This window comes from Peromyscus maniculatus, chromosome 6 (assembly GCF_049852395.1).
Source record: "Peromyscus maniculatus bairdii isolate BWxNUB_F1_BW_parent chromosome 6, HU_Pman_BW_mat_3.1, whole genome shotgun sequence".
Lineage (NCBI taxonomy): Eukaryota > Metazoa > Chordata > Mammalia > Rodentia > Cricetidae > Peromyscus > Peromyscus maniculatus.
Window position 1 is genome coordinate 112,983,539 of NC_134857.1, and position 16,375 is coordinate 112,999,913.

Genomic DNA, 16,375 nt, shown 5'->3' on the forward strand with positions numbered 1-16,375 from the left:
TTCAAAAACAAGTCATTGCTCTTAATACCACAAAGGAATCAATATGTCCCTAAATCACATACTTGGGAGAGTTGGATGTTAATTTTAAAAATGTAGACCGTTAGGCAGCACATAACCTCGTTTCAGTAGGAATTCATTTTGCTCAAATATCTAATCTTTGAAGTTTAACTGAAAATTTAGCTTTTTTTTAATACATAAGCAACAAAATTATATGACTCAATGAGATACATGCACAAAGGAAATGCTTCCCTTACTTTTTATAAGACAACAATTCAGCCTAATCAAGTTGACATTACAAAGCCACCAATGTCGTCAAAACTATTTTAGGCTCTACAGGCTGAGTGAGCAGTGTCCAAGTGGCTAGGGACATCCCTAAGAGGTCCTTTCTGGGACCTGACCCGTTTAAATTCGGTCACAATTTAGGTCTAGAAAGAACCCAAGTGCCCAGTAGGTAAGGATGAGAACCCTGCTCTCAGTTGAGTAGAAGCTGATAGAGATCTTGAAGATCTTTCCAATGAGAATTCCCAAAAAAACACTGGTCCACAGAAAAGCAACAAAGACTGTTGTCGGAACTAGTTGTAATCACTAGACTAGGTAGAAACAGTTGGGATGTATGCAATTGCTCGGAAGTTGGCCGTTGCCTCTACTTGGGTTAAATATTAAAGGGCTTTGTGGAGGAAGTGGCATTTGAGGGAATTACAGATTTTGGTTAAGTCTGTATCAAAGGTCTTCACAGGAGGCTCGATCATGTGTTATAGTCGTGTGTGTGTGTGTCCTCTCGTCTTCTGGTTTGGACAGTCTTTGAGCAGCTTCTAGAGCCATGCAACCAATATTACACCCATGTCATGAAAGTATGACCGTAGACATGGACAGCGTGTGAATGAGTGAGTGCATGGTGGTGAACTCCCGGGGCGAAGGCGAAGAGAGGCAGTCCCGGGGGATCTGAGGCCACCCCCGGGAGGCAGTGCCGGTTCCGAGCGGCAGGGGGCGCCGTCGTGCGGCCGCGCCGGGCTCAGTCCCGCCCGCCCGCCCGCCGAGCCGCGCAGTCCGTCCGTCCGCCATGCGCGCGCTGCTGCCGCTGCTGAGCGTCGGCCGAGGGTGGCGCGTGGGGGCCGCCGCCGCCCGCCCCCCGCGTCGCGTCATGTCCCTGTACCGCACGGAGGAGCGCGGCCATCCCCACTCGGAGGACTACCGCCTGTTCTTCAGTAAGTCGCTCGCCGGGCTCCGCGCCGGCCCGAGGAGCAGCCGCGCCGCCGGGCTCTGCCCGGCCGCCTCCGCAGCCCGTGCCCAGCCCGGGGCGACGGGGACCGGGGCTCGGCACGCATCGCGGACGCGCAGGGCGGCGCGGGGCCAACCGCCCTCTGCAGCGACCGCAGGCCGGCGGCCCGCGGCGCCGCGCTCCACCCGCTGACCTCCGCGCCGTGGCCCGCCGCCCTCCTGCGCCGCGCCGCGCCGCCCTCCCGGGAGCAGCCGGCCGTGCCCAGCCCATCCCCCTCCGAACGGACGCAGAACTTCGGGGACCCGGGGCTTCCTTCCCTCCGAAAGTGAACCGAGTTTGCACGCCCTCTGGCTGGGGGCGCCGGCGTAGCGGGAGGGAGGAAGTGGGAGGAGAGTGGGAGCCAGGCTCTGGGATAGGCTCCCGTGCAAATGCCCTAATGAACCCTGTTATTTGTAGGGTAACTTAGAAAAAAACAAAACAAAACAAAACAGCAACAACAGTAAACTGAGTTTTCCAAAGTTTGCACCCCGAAGGCCATCCACAAACGGGAAACCGACTGGCGTTCGAGCAAGATGGTGGCACCGCCTCTTCTTGCCTTGCGCGTTGAGCAAATCTAGAGCGAGGTGTCTAGTGCAACCCTGAGCTGGCCACCAAAGACGGAAAAGCTCTTGGGTACTCCCCTTTTCTTATCGCTGTGTGAACTTTATTATTATTATTTTAATCGTAACGTTAGCCACATAGGTCCAGTTGCCTTCAGGCCCCATTGACTTCACAGCCCCGAGGAGAGCTGTAGCGATGTAGTCTTGTGCACACCTGTTAGGAGGTTCCCCTCTAAAGTGGTGAAGCTAGAATCTTGGAAATTCATACTTTTTGCTCTGAGACCCCATCCTGGTCTTATTTCTTAACTTGCTGAGTATTATTTTATTTTATTTTTTTCCGTCCTGTAAAATAGGGCTATGCGTGTGTAAAGTAGTCACCAGGCTTATAGTATAACCCTGGGCTAGAGTGTATAGTTATTAATAAGTATACTTGGATGTTTAGGGTTACTTTTCTGAAACTTAAGGTTGAGGGTTGTTTTATGATAAAGGAGCAAAGCTAACTTAAACTCTTGTCTTTTTGTTTTCTTTTGTCTTTTGAGACAGGGTCTGCCTCTGCCTCCTGGATTGAACACATGGCCCTCTTCCATTGGCAAACCCTTGTGGTTGTAATGCACCTGGTACTAAATAGTTTCTGCAAAATTAGTTCCTGTGCTACAGTTTTTCCATCCTGTCTTGTTTAGGCAAGGCTGGTTAGGTCTTTTTAAAAGAGGGGCTGTGCACCCAACCGGGAGCCCAGGTAGACACCAGTCTCAAAAACAACAAGAAAAAAAAACAAACAAAAAAACAAAAACAGAAAACCCAAGGTGGAGCCCTTAATAAGTAGACTCATTTCTGAATGGACTGTATCTCCAAAGTTACAATGTAACAGTTGTTGGCAATGTTCTCCATAGAGGTACTGTTATATGATGGCAATTAGCTTCCTAAGCAGAAAAGCCTTTACTTACAATATGGTGAAAATGTTGTAGGTTTTCAGTAAGTACGGTAATACGTAGTGAATGTGTTCTGTCAGAAACAAACACATGAATCTTTCTACAATGTCAGAATTGATTGAATGAAAGTAAATTTAGAAGCTATTGGGGTTTTCTGGGGCCCCACTTTGCCAAGTCGTCTCAGTTTCCCTCCATCGCTGGCCCAGACAAACACAGGTTCTTTTCACACAGGTGCATGCACACTCACGTGGAAGGCCAGAGGTCTTAAAGTGTTGTTCCCTGGGTGCTGTCTGCTGTAGTTTTTGAGGCAGAGTCTCAGTGGTCTGGAGATAAGTGAGACTGGATGGATAGTGAGCCAAAGAGATATGTCAGTGCCTCCCTTGCGCTGGGATAATAACCATGCACTCCCATGCCTGGCTTTTTAACGTGGGTTCTGGGGAGCAAACTCAGATCCTTCACGCTTGCACAGCTAAGTGCTTTGCCAGCTTAGCTCTCTCCCCAGCTCAAACAGGCTCTATTATACCAATCTTCTTTACTGTTGGCTCTGAGATCACACATCACACTCCCTGCAGCAAATACATCTGTATGTGTAGGTTACTTAGTGACTGCTGAAGAGATCGTAGCTGTTGGAGGAGTTCCAGATGCCTTACTGAAAGGTAGAAAACAGGCTGATGCAGATGCACAGAGAATCTCTGTAGGTAGGTGTTTGTTTAAGGTGCTGGGCAATCAGATAAGCCAGAGGTTTGAATCCGACCAAGAGCCACAGGGTCAGAGTTGAGCTGAGCTTCGACGTTAAGTCAAATTGTCCTTGTGAAGTGTTGGGAGTGTGGAAGCTGATGAGCAGAACCAGGTCCAGTCAGAGGAGTAGGCCAGAAGAATTCTGGAGCTCTCCGTCTCCTGGTCCTTTGACCCGGCTGATGATTAGATGACAGGCCAATGGTAGTCATAACCCTTCAGTGTTAAGTGTTCTTGATGAGGACAGGAGATTAAAAAAAGAATAGGCAGTTAGAGGACTCTTAAAGTAGACAAGTTTTTCTTAGTTAACCGTGTGAATGTCCTTGGTTCTGTCTGGGCCAGATGCCAAAAGTGCTGTAAGGGGGCTCTGGGTCCTTGTCTCTTCTGGGAGGGATGTATAAAGGTGTGATTGAAAGTCCAGTCCAGACACTGATCCCTTCTGGAACTCTAGATTTTCATGGTGAAAATGAGTTATTTCTACTCCCTATTCTCTGCCCATCTTCTAAATTACCTTAGAGATTGTTGGGGGTGGGAGGTGTTATGGAAGTGTTGGAAACCACTGAGGGTGGATATAAAGCTCTGTTGTGGCTCGCAGTAAGGGAAAGCAATTTCATCCTGGCCGAAAGAATGTACCTTTGGCCCTGGGTGAAGACAAGACATTCTGATGTTCTCCAAAGATTAGAACATTTTATGTCATTGTCTCCTCCCTTAAGTTAATCCATCTGGACCTGTCAATTACCTTGTCAAGAGTGGCCCTCAGGGAGGCTGATAGTCCCAAGCTATGCTAAGGTGATGGGAGGAATAATTACCCCTTTAATATGTAATAAGGATAATTACTTATCAGTCCCTGAAACCCCGCACTCTGCAAAGCTGCTGCAAGGCTTCCAAGCACAGCTGAGCCTGCCCACTTTGCTGAGTTACTTAGAAAACAACTTTCTTTTTTCCAAAGCTTAAACATGACTCTCCTGATTCTCTGGGCTTTCTCATTTCTCTGAAGCTACGCCTGCTTACAAACTATGGCTTTTTCTTCCTCTTTGCAGTCTTCTTCCAGGAGCTGCCATGATTCACAGCTTGCAACCTCTGAAGAGTTTTCTCTCCATTTCTAATAAAATTGCTGTCACACTGCCTTTCAAGTCTGTTTCTAAATTCTTTTATTAGTAAGACTAGGAACCCCAAAGAGGAAATCCTACTTTGCCCAGTCACATATGGTTCCCAATGTGGGGCTCCCCACAGTATCTGGGATCATGCTTTTCTTTACGGCGTCCAGATGAGGATGCTAGACCTTTTCATTTATCTGTTTTGTTTGATAAGTTTGGGGGCCTGGCTTTCCTGATAGGATTTTGTTACATTTGTGAATACTGAGGTGTGTATGTGTGTGTGTGTGTGTGTGTGTGTGTGTGTGAATGTATGTGTGTATACACACACATGCCAGCTACATGTGGGAGTTGGTTCCCTCCCAACATGTGGGTCCTAGAGATCAAATGCAGGTTATCAGGTTTGGCAGCAAGTATCTTTAGACACTGTGCTACCTTGCCCATGCTTGAAAGGAGTTAATACACCATGTGCTCAATTGGTTCCAATTTACTTGGATAATTTGATAGAATATCACTGTGTGTACTTTTAGGAGTGACTTATCTATTTATCTGTATCTATTATTTATTTATCAATCTATACTGGTGGTGCTGTCCGGGATGGGGGGGGTGTTGTTTACATATCCGCCAAGGTGCAGAGTCCTCCTGCCTCTGCATTTGCACTCAAAAGAGAGTCAAATTCTGCTTGTAAAATGGGGTTTGTTGGGGCGAGGCACAACCTGAAAAACTGCTGTTATAGTGAGATAGAATGAGCTGTAACCTAGACCAGGGAACACTCTGGTCTCAACACAGTAATAGACAACAAAAAGTGTGCTGAGCAGTGGGTGGGCATGGTACAGGGATGGAGTCTTGTACCCTGCCCTCAGAATAATATAACGAGTTGGGAAGAATGTAAAAACAGAGAAACTCTGTTCAAGAGCCTGGAGTCTGCAGCACAGCTGGCCGAGCACTGGATTGAGAAAGGCGAGGCCTGGGCTTTAACCTTGGGCCTCCTGCTGTGTGCTGCTGGGCAGGTGGTGGCCATGTTTCTTCTGGGGACAGTTCTGCCTTAAGAGGAGTTAGCTGACCGACCCCATAGTTATCCTCAAGGTCCTTCATGCACTACCATTCCTTCAAGGCACTGAATGCATTAATAATAGAAATTCAAGTAATCTGTGTTGGGAAAGCTCCTGTGATGGGGTATCTCTGAGGCTAGACTGTAATTTATTTATTTATTTATTTAGCATCAAATGTACTTAAGATTATTCTGGAACTCAGATGCCATAAGTAAAATTGATTTTTATTCAGTTGAGTAAATAGGGCAGAACAGAATAAGGAAAAATAAACAAAAGGTTTTTACTGAAATAAATGGCAAGAATATGGAAAAAAAAAAAACAGCAAGTACTTTCTGGGGGAGGGTTCAAATGGTGGGACTCTTACTGGAAAAGTTGGGTTTAACAGTTCCCGAACCTACCGCCAGGTGGCACCAATGGCCCAGGACTGTTCTCTGCTTGCTGAAAGGGGTGGATGAAATGAGGGGAATCTACTAGCTGAGTTGAGGGAAGGGATATGAAGAGCATGCTGCTTTTTATCCAGACAGTCACCATAACTGAAGGAGAGTTTGAAGGGTGAGGAATCCAAGATGGAAATGCTAACTCTTGGCTGCGTTTGACATTACAGTAATTCATTGTAATATCAAAACAAGACGGTGTGAGCAGTTGAAGGGTGCTCTGTTTCAAAAGAGGAAACGTGGGGAGTTAGGGGCTGAACATCGTCATTCAGCGTCATTACCGTGGAAACGTTGCCCCCGTTGGAGATCCCGGTTCCGTCGGCGGTAGGACGTTTTTGAGCTTCAGTGGGTTTTCTTCGCCCCCTCACAATTAAGGAGGGTAATTGACTGATGACATGCTTTTTAAGAAATGGTGTTGAACTTTGTAGAAATAGACACGAAACTGAGTGATAATGAGAAAGCACGTCTCGGGCTGCCGCCCCCTCCCTGCCTTGAGCCTTCCTCAGTGACTTACCACACTTGTGTCACGTTACTTCGTTTCTGAACATCATTTTACCAATCGTGGAATGAGAGGCGTAAACTGGGTAACCATTTCCCAGGCTAAGCATACTTGAACCCGAGCATTCGTTGAGACACTAGGTTTACTTTGAAACACAGGGTTCTGTCATTTAATAAACTAAACATTTTTCATTTAATACATTCGTGGAGAATAATAATAATGTACATATTAAAGTTCTAGAAAATTCTCACATAAGGGAACTCATCCCAGACGTTCGAACCTTGGAGTACTGATTTCTTAGAACATCGGTAACATCCCAGTGCCTCTGGAGTTTGATGACACTCCATTTAGGAAGTACCATCTAGGGTGACTCCTTCAGCCTCTAGAAGCTGGTGTGCTATGGTGACAGACACAAGGCACCTGAATTTTAGTTCTGGCTTCGCCATCTTGAACAAGTCACTTGGTCGAGCTAACTGTGACATGACCTCGATGACCTCAGAAGACATCTTTGAGAAACATCGTTTCTCTCTAGCGTAGGGGTAGCAGTAATCAGAGAATTACTGTGGCTGCTCAGTGAGGTGTCCATACAGTGAGGAGCGCGTAAGGATGTCAGTGACCCGTGGCAGTAGTTACTGAATTGTGCCATTTCTTTCCTCGTTGGACTTTAAGGAATTAGCCATTTTAGTTTTTCTTTATTTTTAAGAATCTTATAATTGTATACAATAAACTTTCACATCTACCCCCACTTTCCTTTTCCAGCTCTCCCCAATGCTTCCCAGCTGCACTTTTTTAGACTTCATTAAGTCTAGCTAGAGCTACCCATATGTGCATGGGTGTGGGACTGTGCTCTGGAATGTGGGAAATGCAGCAGTGGTCACATCCTCTACATGATCTCCCCCAGCGACTACCCACGGCTGGGAGCTTCTCACTGGTGGGTGAGGCCTGTAGATCATATACCCCACCTGTACCGGCTTTAGCTGGCTCGATCTTCCGTAGGTCTTGTGCAGGCGGCCACAGCTGCCAAGAGTTGGTGATTACAGTAGCTGTGTCATAGGAGATGACAGCATGTCACTGCCCTACCCTGTCTACTTGGGCTGTCAAATTCCTTTCACCTTTTCCTTGATGCTCTCCGAACCATGGTAACAGTGGGAGGAATACAGATGTCCTGTTTAGGGCTTCACACTCAGTCTCTTGATCTTAGCACTTTGACAAATTACGTCTCTCTCTATTGACTGGTGATGACTGAAAAAAAGCCTTTTTTTTTTTTTTTTTTTGACCAAGGTTGATAGCAGTCCAGGTCTATGGGTATAAGCATAAATATTTAGAAAGCAGTTTGACAACATGACCATTTAGCAAAACAACAATAACAACTTCTAGTCTGGGGCCTGTGACTTCTCCCAGCCATGGGCTACTGACCAAGAGTTTAGTACCAGGCATGAAAGTCCTGTGGAGCGGGCTTCAAATCCAACTTGAAAGTAGTTGTGCCCCTGTTACACCAATATTACAGCTTGAAGGGTCCAGTGCTGGAAAAAGACCAGGAGTGTGTTTTCTTCCCCAGCAGCCTGCATCTGGCACTGTGAGAACTAGCCAGCAGAGAGGACGTTTCCCTGTTAGCGAGTGGTGTCTTCAGCCATGGAGTCTTACGATATAGTTATGGTGGTTAACCAAGGGCCCTGGCAGAAGCCTGTGTGTTTGAAGAGTTCTGGTCCTTCCTGACCAGGATATCTCATGCCTTGCCTTGAGATTTTCATTTCATAACTTCTTCTGGAAATGTCATTGTCTACTCACGTAGGGCACCTCAATCGAACTCCTTCTTTTAAATTAGATTTTTAAGTGAGCTCATTAACTAGAGGGTTTCCATAAGGCTTTTTCATAGATCCTTAGTTTGGGGTAACCTCTTTATAGCCCCTCTTCCCCCCACCCCTGCCTCTGTTGCCCCTTAGTCTTTCACCCCTAGTATTTCCCCATCTTATTTCATATTCCATGTATTTGACCATCCTTCCAGTTATATTTCTTGGGTAAGTTGAGAAGTAGTGGGTTTGCCCCTGGCTTTTTCTTACACACCATTTACGTTAGCCCTTCCCCCGCCCATGCCGGTTAAACTCCCCGCCCATGCCGGTTACACCCATCCTCTGGAGCCCCGCCCCCTCCTCCCCCAGCATCCTACCTCACTCCTTTCATTTTCCCTGTCATCCGTTGCTCTGCCTGAACATGGCTCCTCCCAAAGGCTGCTTTCTCTTTGCTGACTTCCACTTGCGCTCCAAGTCCCGCGTGTAAAACAAAAGGTTAGAGGCCGGAATCCCCGCTTGAGAGAGAAAATGCAGAATTTGTGTTGTTAGGCCCGACCTCACGAAGTGTAATTTTTTTTCCAGTCTCATACATTTACATGCAAATTTCATTTTTTATATTTTATACACTTCACAGCTCACTAATATTCTGTTGTGTGTATGTGCCACGTTTTCCTTATGCATTGTCTGTTGATGGACATCTAGTTTGATTCGATTTCCTGGTGGTCTTCTTTGTCATGCTACCAAAATTTTATTGGGAAAGCCCTCTCCTGGCCTGTGAGTTGAAGTTCACGCCCTCCTTTTCCCAGCAGTTTCAGGTCTTGACGCTGAGGTCCTTGTCCCGTTTGTGCTGATGAGAGAAGAGGACCTAGTTTCATCTTTCCGTATGTTAAATCCGGTCTTCCTAGCATCATTTGTTGAAGATGCTGCATTTGCTCAATGTGTGTTGTTGGCATCTTTGTCAAAAATCAGGTAAATGCACTTGTGTGGACTTCTAGCTGGGTCCTTGATTCTAGTCTAGTCATCTGTCTGTCTGTTTTTGTGTTGTACCATGCTGTTTTTAATTCTGAATTTTTTAAGAGCTAATAAATAATTTCAGGAAAGTGGATGGATACAAAATTAACACACAAAAATAAGTAGCCTTCTTATTTACCAATGATAAACATAGCAAAAAAGAAATTAGAGAAATAGTTCTATTCACAGGAGACACACCACACACACACACACACACACACACACACACACTCACACACACTCACACATGCACACATATGCACACATGCATGCACTCACACACTTACCTGGAAATAAACCTAGCCAAGGAAACAAAAGACCTCTGCAATGAAAATTTTAGGACACTGAGGAAAGAAGTTGAGCCACTATAAGATGGAAAGGCATCCTATGTTCATGGATTAGAAAAAAGATTGTGAAAATAACCATCCTACCAAAAGCAATCTACAGATTCAGTGTAATCCCAATCAATATTCCAATGTTGTTTTTCACCAGACATAGGGAAAAAATCCAAAAATTTATGGGGGACACAATGACCCTGAATAATCGAAGCAATACTGAACAAAAACAATACTGTGAGTGGTATCACCATATCTGACTTCAAATTATAATACAGAGCCATAGTATTAAGGACACATCCTTTTTGTTAAATTCCATGAAGAGTGATCGTAATGGGATGAATGTAATATTGAATATCTGGAAACTTCCAGTTTTCAGAATTTTAGTGGATGTAGCCTTGCAGTGTTGGATTAACGGTGTAGTGGTAATGAACTGGCTTGCTCACATAGGATTCAAGGTGCAACACTGCCTGTCTAGTCCCTTTGATTCCGCAGGTGGTTTTTGTTGGGGGTGGTAACTTGAAAGTTACTTATTTTAGATTTTACATTTTTCTTCAAGGCTAGGGGAAAACCCATGATTTCCATAGTTTAGACTCTTGTTGGTATGTGGTAGAAGGCAGATTCATTTTGTGAAACAGTGTTGTATGTAATTCAAGTTACTTTTATTTATTCTAGGACTGATCATACAGGTCTTCCTTAATGTGATTTCTTTCTCTTTTTCTCTTTTTTGTGGAGAGGGACTGAAATTACTGTACGTTTTCTTAATTACATCATTTGAGTAGTGGGTGGTTGCATGTTTGAACTTAGTAAAACTTCCTACAAATAAGTTCCTGTAAACTTGAATCAATACATTCAAACATAATAGCTACTAGGTAAACATTTAAAAGTTATTTGTTTGATGTTAGTCTATGGAACCTTAAAACAATTTAGTTTTCTGAATGAAGAGCTGTAAAATAGAACTCCTGTGATTTATATGAAGCAGATGGCACATTTTCATTGAAGTTCATCTTTTAAATTTCTTAATCTTATTAGAAAGTAATACAAAGCTCATTTTTGTTTTATTCATTATCAAGCTTCCAGCGAGAATCTCTGTAAATAGGTCAGTAATATTGTGTATGTTGGTGTTTGGTATAACTGTAGCTTTTTGGTGTATAAATGTTATAGTGTTATATAATTTTATATAATACACATTACATAACATACAATTATGTGCTGCATATTAATAACAATTTAGTATATTGTATAATATACAATATTATAATGTTATAAATATTAGGTAGCCGGGCAGTAGTCATGCACACCTTTAATCCCAGCACTTGGGAGGCAGAGGCAAGCAGATCTCAGTGAGTTCAAGGCCAGCCTGGTCTACAAAGTGAGTTCCAGGACAGCCAGGACTATTACACAAAGAATCCCTGTGTCAAAAAACCAAAATGCATACATACATATCTACATACATGTTAGGTAAGAGTTCCACAGTCTATTCGATTTTCTCAATTGCAAATACAACTCATAAATTTTCAACAACCTGAGACAATGAAACCATGGGAAACTTACAGAATGAAAGAATGAAAAGGAGTTTTAGAGCAGTTGAAGGGGAAGTTGTGAGGCTGGAGTACCGGGTTGGGTTGCTAAGCCTGATGGCATTCATTAATTCTTGTCTAGCGATGCAGACTGCCTTTATACCAAGACGAAATGTGGTGACTGCAGCCATTCTCTCGTCAGCTTTCTAGTAAATACCATATTAAAGTCATAATGAGAGTGAGAAAGAGCAATCTGTAGACAACAAAGGAGCCATCAGAGCTCTAGAATGCACAATATTTTATCTTTTTTTTTTTTTTAAAGAAGTATGGCTGTGATGATGTGGCTTGAGTGTGTGTGTCAGACGGGGTGGAGTTAGGAGCAAGTTCAGCTCTTTTGCAGGGCTTTAGGCATTGTGGGTACACTGAGATAGGAGGAGAGTGAGTGTGATAATGTGGCTCTCAAATTGGTAACAGTTATTTTGATGTCTTTCTCTTTATATTGTCCTTTGTGTGACCCTTCTCTTATTTCTGAACTCTGGCCTTTGAAATGGCTCAGGATTCAATTCATAGCCCTCAACCCTACACCGTCTCTCTTCCCTGGAGTTGGCAAAGCTGTCTGTAAAAAAGCTAGATGGGAAATATTTTAGGCCACGTGGACTATCCGTCTCAGTCATAACTGCTCCGCGCTGTGTTTTGGCACTCTGTCATCAGCAGCCAGCGTCAACTGGCTATGGCTCTGGCTCTGGGTGGACCTACTGTGTGCCTTAGCGTTGGGGGTCCTCTGTAAGTCCTAGGCTTACATCATCAGTCTCAAGTCTTGAGTCAGGACTCGCATGGCCAGCTTTGCACCCTGTATTTCTCCTCCACTACAAAGCATATTACAGTTGCCATGCATGGAACAGAAATCTTGGTCACTTACCTCTGCCCAACATGTTTATCTGTTTTCATCAAGTAAATGGAATTAGCGTATTCATTGCCTCAGATATTTGTTATTTGTTTGTAGCGAGAACATTGGAAGCCTCTCGTCTGGCTGCTGGAAAGTACGTGGTCCGTTTTCTTCGCTGTGGGCACTGGCGATCTGTGGAGCCAGGTGTAACTGCAGTGACGTGCCTTTAGCCAGCCTCTCCACTCTCCTTCCCCCAAAACCTGCTTGTCCCTGCTCTTACCTTTGTCCCACATCTGGGTCATTGGCATCATATCCTTTGGGGACATACCCAGCTCAACTCTGGAAATATATTCAGAATACATTTTTTTCTCTGTCCACCTCCTTCCTTGCCACGTCACCCATGTCACTGTCACCTTTGGTTGACTAATCCCAGAAGCCTCCTGGTTCTTTCCCTTTGGTCTGCTTCATAGCCAAAGACACGTTGTCCCTTTTAGAAGGCTCTGTTCAAGCCCAGTGTTCTTTCTATTTTATTCAACAGAAATTAGAAAAACTAAGTTAGGATGCAAGGTCCCTTATGATGGGATGCGAGACACTCCCCCGACCTCACTGCCAACCATCCTTTTGTCCTTGATTGTTGCCTTCCTGCCTGGGTGGCCTCCTTGGTGTTCCTCATCATCTCCCCTGTGAGGGTCTCCTCGGCATCTTCCTCCATATACGCTGGGCCCTCTTCCTCACTCCCTTCGGGCTGCTGCTGACATGCTGCCTGTGTGAGAGAGAACCTCCTGGCCGTCCAAAGTCACCAGCATTCACTCTTGGCTTGACCTCGTGTGATTTATAGTGCTTGCCATTCCTGCTATAGTTTATCCATATTAATCACTCCTGTCTCCCACTAGAATATGATGTGCACGAGAGCAGGAAATTAGAATATGTATTCCTGGCACATAGAAGAGTGTTTGGAACAGCACATGTGTTCTGTAAATAATTACCAACTGAATTACTGCAAGGAAACCTAGTAAATAGGAAAACCAGAAAGCAGCAACATGCGAATTTGAATATTTAAACATTAATGGGGGGTGGGGAGATGGCTCATTGGTTAAAAGCACTTGTTGCCCCTGCAGAGGACCTAGGGTTACTTCTCAGCACTCACTTGGTAGCTCATAACCATCCATAACTCCAGTTCCGGGGGATGCCCTCTACTGAACTCCGCAGGCAGCAGGCGCGCACATAGTATACACACATACTGCAAGCAAAGCACCCAGTGTCAGCAAAGTAACAATAACAGAACGCCAGACAGACGTGGATGAGTCTTCTCTTTGCCATCATGCTCTTCCTCAGCTCTCTCCATGTCACATGCCTTGTTGCCAGGGTAGGGAAAGGGAATGAATGGCTTAGAAAGGGGGAGAAATGAGATGGTGTTGAGTCATTTATTTGATAACTACTGACTGCCAGCTCAGTGCTAGCCACCTTTTCCATGCTGGGAAAGTGTAACAAAAGAGACAAAACCAAGAGCCACCAAGAACACTTACCCTCGGAATTTATTCCTAGTGCTGCTGGTGACCTGGGGGGCGAGGGAGGGGGAGACGTTTAATACGATGATGTCATTGTTAAGTTGTACACCTCTGCTTTTGTTGAACTGAACTCAGAGCTCATTATTTGTTGTTTAGTCTGCCCTTCTATGATAATTTTATTACTTATTTATTTTTGCCTTTTGACCCAGCATCTTGCCAGCTCCAGCTGGACCTTTCTTCCTGTGGGCTGTAGGTGGAAATTGTGGATTATCCTGTTAGTTTTCTCCAAAGGAAATGGATATCAGTTTAGTCTAATTCATTTAGTAATGACTCTCTTTTCAAAAGTCAGATTTTTCCTACTTGGAGGGTTAGTCTACCTTTGATATTTTCTGCACCTAGCGTTTGAAGGCAAGCACAATATTGAGTGAAATGATTTCAGCCCCTGAGTAAGGGTAGTTGGCATATATTTCTCTTCAGGCTGGAACAAGTTCTGAGAGTTGAATTAAAATTTTAAGGTATAAAGTTGGCGTTGCTAAAAGCACACAAGTCCCGAAGTAGATCAGGACCTATTGCTCTGAAACAGCGCGGTGTGTGTGCATTGCTGTAATTCTGTTGCCTTTTCCTTTGCAGAGAATGTAGCTGGTAACTACATTTCCCCTTTCCACGATATTCCTCTGAAGGTGGACCTTAAAAAGGTATTACTTTTGTTTGTTTGGGGGTTGAAAAACTTCTTGTACCTGATGCTATGAAAGTGATACTTCACTATTGGCCTGAAAAATCTTGTGTAGAAATGCCTTGATATAGTAAAGATGTAGTTGACAGGCAGGAGAAGAAACCAAGGGGCTGGAACAGGGCTGTCAGCCTCCTTTGTGAATTAAAATTTGTGTGAAGCTGAGAAAAAAGGGGGTATTTGTGGTCTGTGGAGTTTAGACTTTGGTAGGAACTCAAGATTCAAGGGTAGTAATGTGGAAAATTAACCTGCTTATTTTGGATCTTAATATAGTTAACATTTGTGGGTGACTTCTGTGTGCTAGCCACTATGTGAACGTTTCATTTTTTTTAACCCATACTAAGTTGTCGTAAGCTGCCCAAGGGCCGTGAGGCAGCAGGCATTTCGTTGGTTTGCGTAGCAGTGTACAGCTGGCAAATGCCAGAGAGCCGAGTTTGGAGCTGGCCTCTCTCTGGTCAGAAACACACTGTGAAACAGAAATGCAAACCTGGAAAAAACCAAGTGTTTCATTAGCTTTTCTCTTGGAACCATTTGACAGTCGGAAGGTGAAGTTGTGGAACCACACTGCCAGAGGTGGAACTGAGGGGACCTGAAGTTCGGGTGCATCTAGGCAAGTGCTCGGTGTTTGCCATGTGTTATTGAAATTCTGATGGCAGCAGCTACTGTTACTAACTTACGTCCTGATGAGGTCCCATACCTTGCCCCTGGTCACAAATGTAGACTCTTGGGAGATGGGGTGAAGTGTGGATGTAGTGCTCCACCTGTTACTTAGTGTTCTGACATACAGGGAGCTATCAGATACCTCTTGCCTTCCCAACACCTCACTTTTGGCCAAAGGTGTGCATACGTTTGTTTATCCATTCAATAAACAATCGTTGCACACTTATTATCTGCCGTGGTCTGTTTGAGGCACTGGGTGTGCAGTGGTGAGCACGTCAGATGTAGCTCACACTTGGTGGGAGGACTCAGCCAGCCAGAGAAGAGGTCAGTCAGCTAATGTTTAACACTATCAAGGAGAATGTAGGGAGAAGAATGACTGATAGGTAGTGTCTGATCTAAGGTTCACCATGACAAAGGTGTATACCTCATAACAGTAACAATACCAAAGCTGCGGTGTTCGAAAACTGGGAAGTGGGCAGGGTTGGGTGTGGAACAAACACAGGCACGCACGCCTCTGCGGGTGTCCCATTCTGCCTGTGCAATCTGAGGATAGGACAGGACAAATTGTAAGGCAGAAGGCCAGTGAGTTCTAGAGTGCGGGGATGGAGACACAGGACGTGTGTCAACCGGCTCCCCCACCCTTGAGCCCATCACGATTAGAATTTTTGTACCTTGTCTCTTGGGATATAGAGTTTTCAGAACAAGGATAATGTTTCAGGAGAGTGTGACTTGGAATCATTTTCTGTTTATTTTGTCTCTTCCTTGGTAGTCATTTGGTGTCACATAGACCCCGTGAACATTTGTGAATGGCATCATCTTTCTTCCCACCCCACCATGTAGTCTGGCTTAATTTAACAATGCTTAGTGGAGGCACAGTAATCACACCTTGATAGGCTTCCCAGGCAGGCGGTAGAGCCAAGCACTTTCCCAGCTTGTTAGTCAAGCTCCCGGGGGCTTCATTTCGATAATGAAATGACTGCTGGAGGTGCAGTCACTGCAACCTGCCGGTCGCTCTACACACGCGCAGAGCTTTTGCTTCTGACAGGCAGACCTGGCAAGTTACGTGAAAGAGCTTTGGCTTTTCCAGTGATTTACTATTAAAACCCTTTGAACCTCTGTCCATTTGAGGCTGGGGATGCTGGGGGACAGACATTGCAGGCAGGTTGTCTGCTGAGTCCGGTTTCTGGACAGCAGCTAATAAAACGTGTATGCAGTAGGCATGTCTTTGTTGCTGTGCCGTGCATCCTGCATTCGTTCATGAGATGTTCCCATCATAATTACCATCTTTGCTCTTACAGGAAAATGTCATTCCCAGAAAGAAAGCACGAAATGATGAATATAAGGTATATTTTGAAGTTTTGATTGCTTGAATCA

General features: G+C 44.8%; 1 protein-coding gene across 6 annotated transcripts in view; it reads left to right on the plus strand.

The window, feature by feature from the left end:
• Positions 1-1,022: 1,022 nt before the first annotated feature.
• Ppa2 (inorganic pyrophosphatase 2) overlaps positions 1,023-16,375 on the plus strand; it is an 81,741-nt gene continuing 66,388 nt past the window's right edge. The window contains exons 1-3 of one of the 6 annotated variants that reach the window (XM_076575014.1): positions 1,023-1,205; positions 14,242-14,306; positions 16,300-16,344. In XM_076575014.1, coding sequence (XP_076431129.1) covers positions 1,061-1,205; positions 14,242-14,306; positions 16,300-16,344 — 255 coding nt within the window. In that variant the 5' untranslated portion in view covers positions 1,023-1,060. Of the gene's footprint in view, positions 1,206-1,803; positions 1,892-14,241; positions 14,307-16,299; positions 16,345-16,375 lie in introns of those variants that run through there. The other 5 variants (XM_076575013.1, XM_076575017.1, XM_076575015.1 and 2 more) reach the window with 5 other exon arrangements.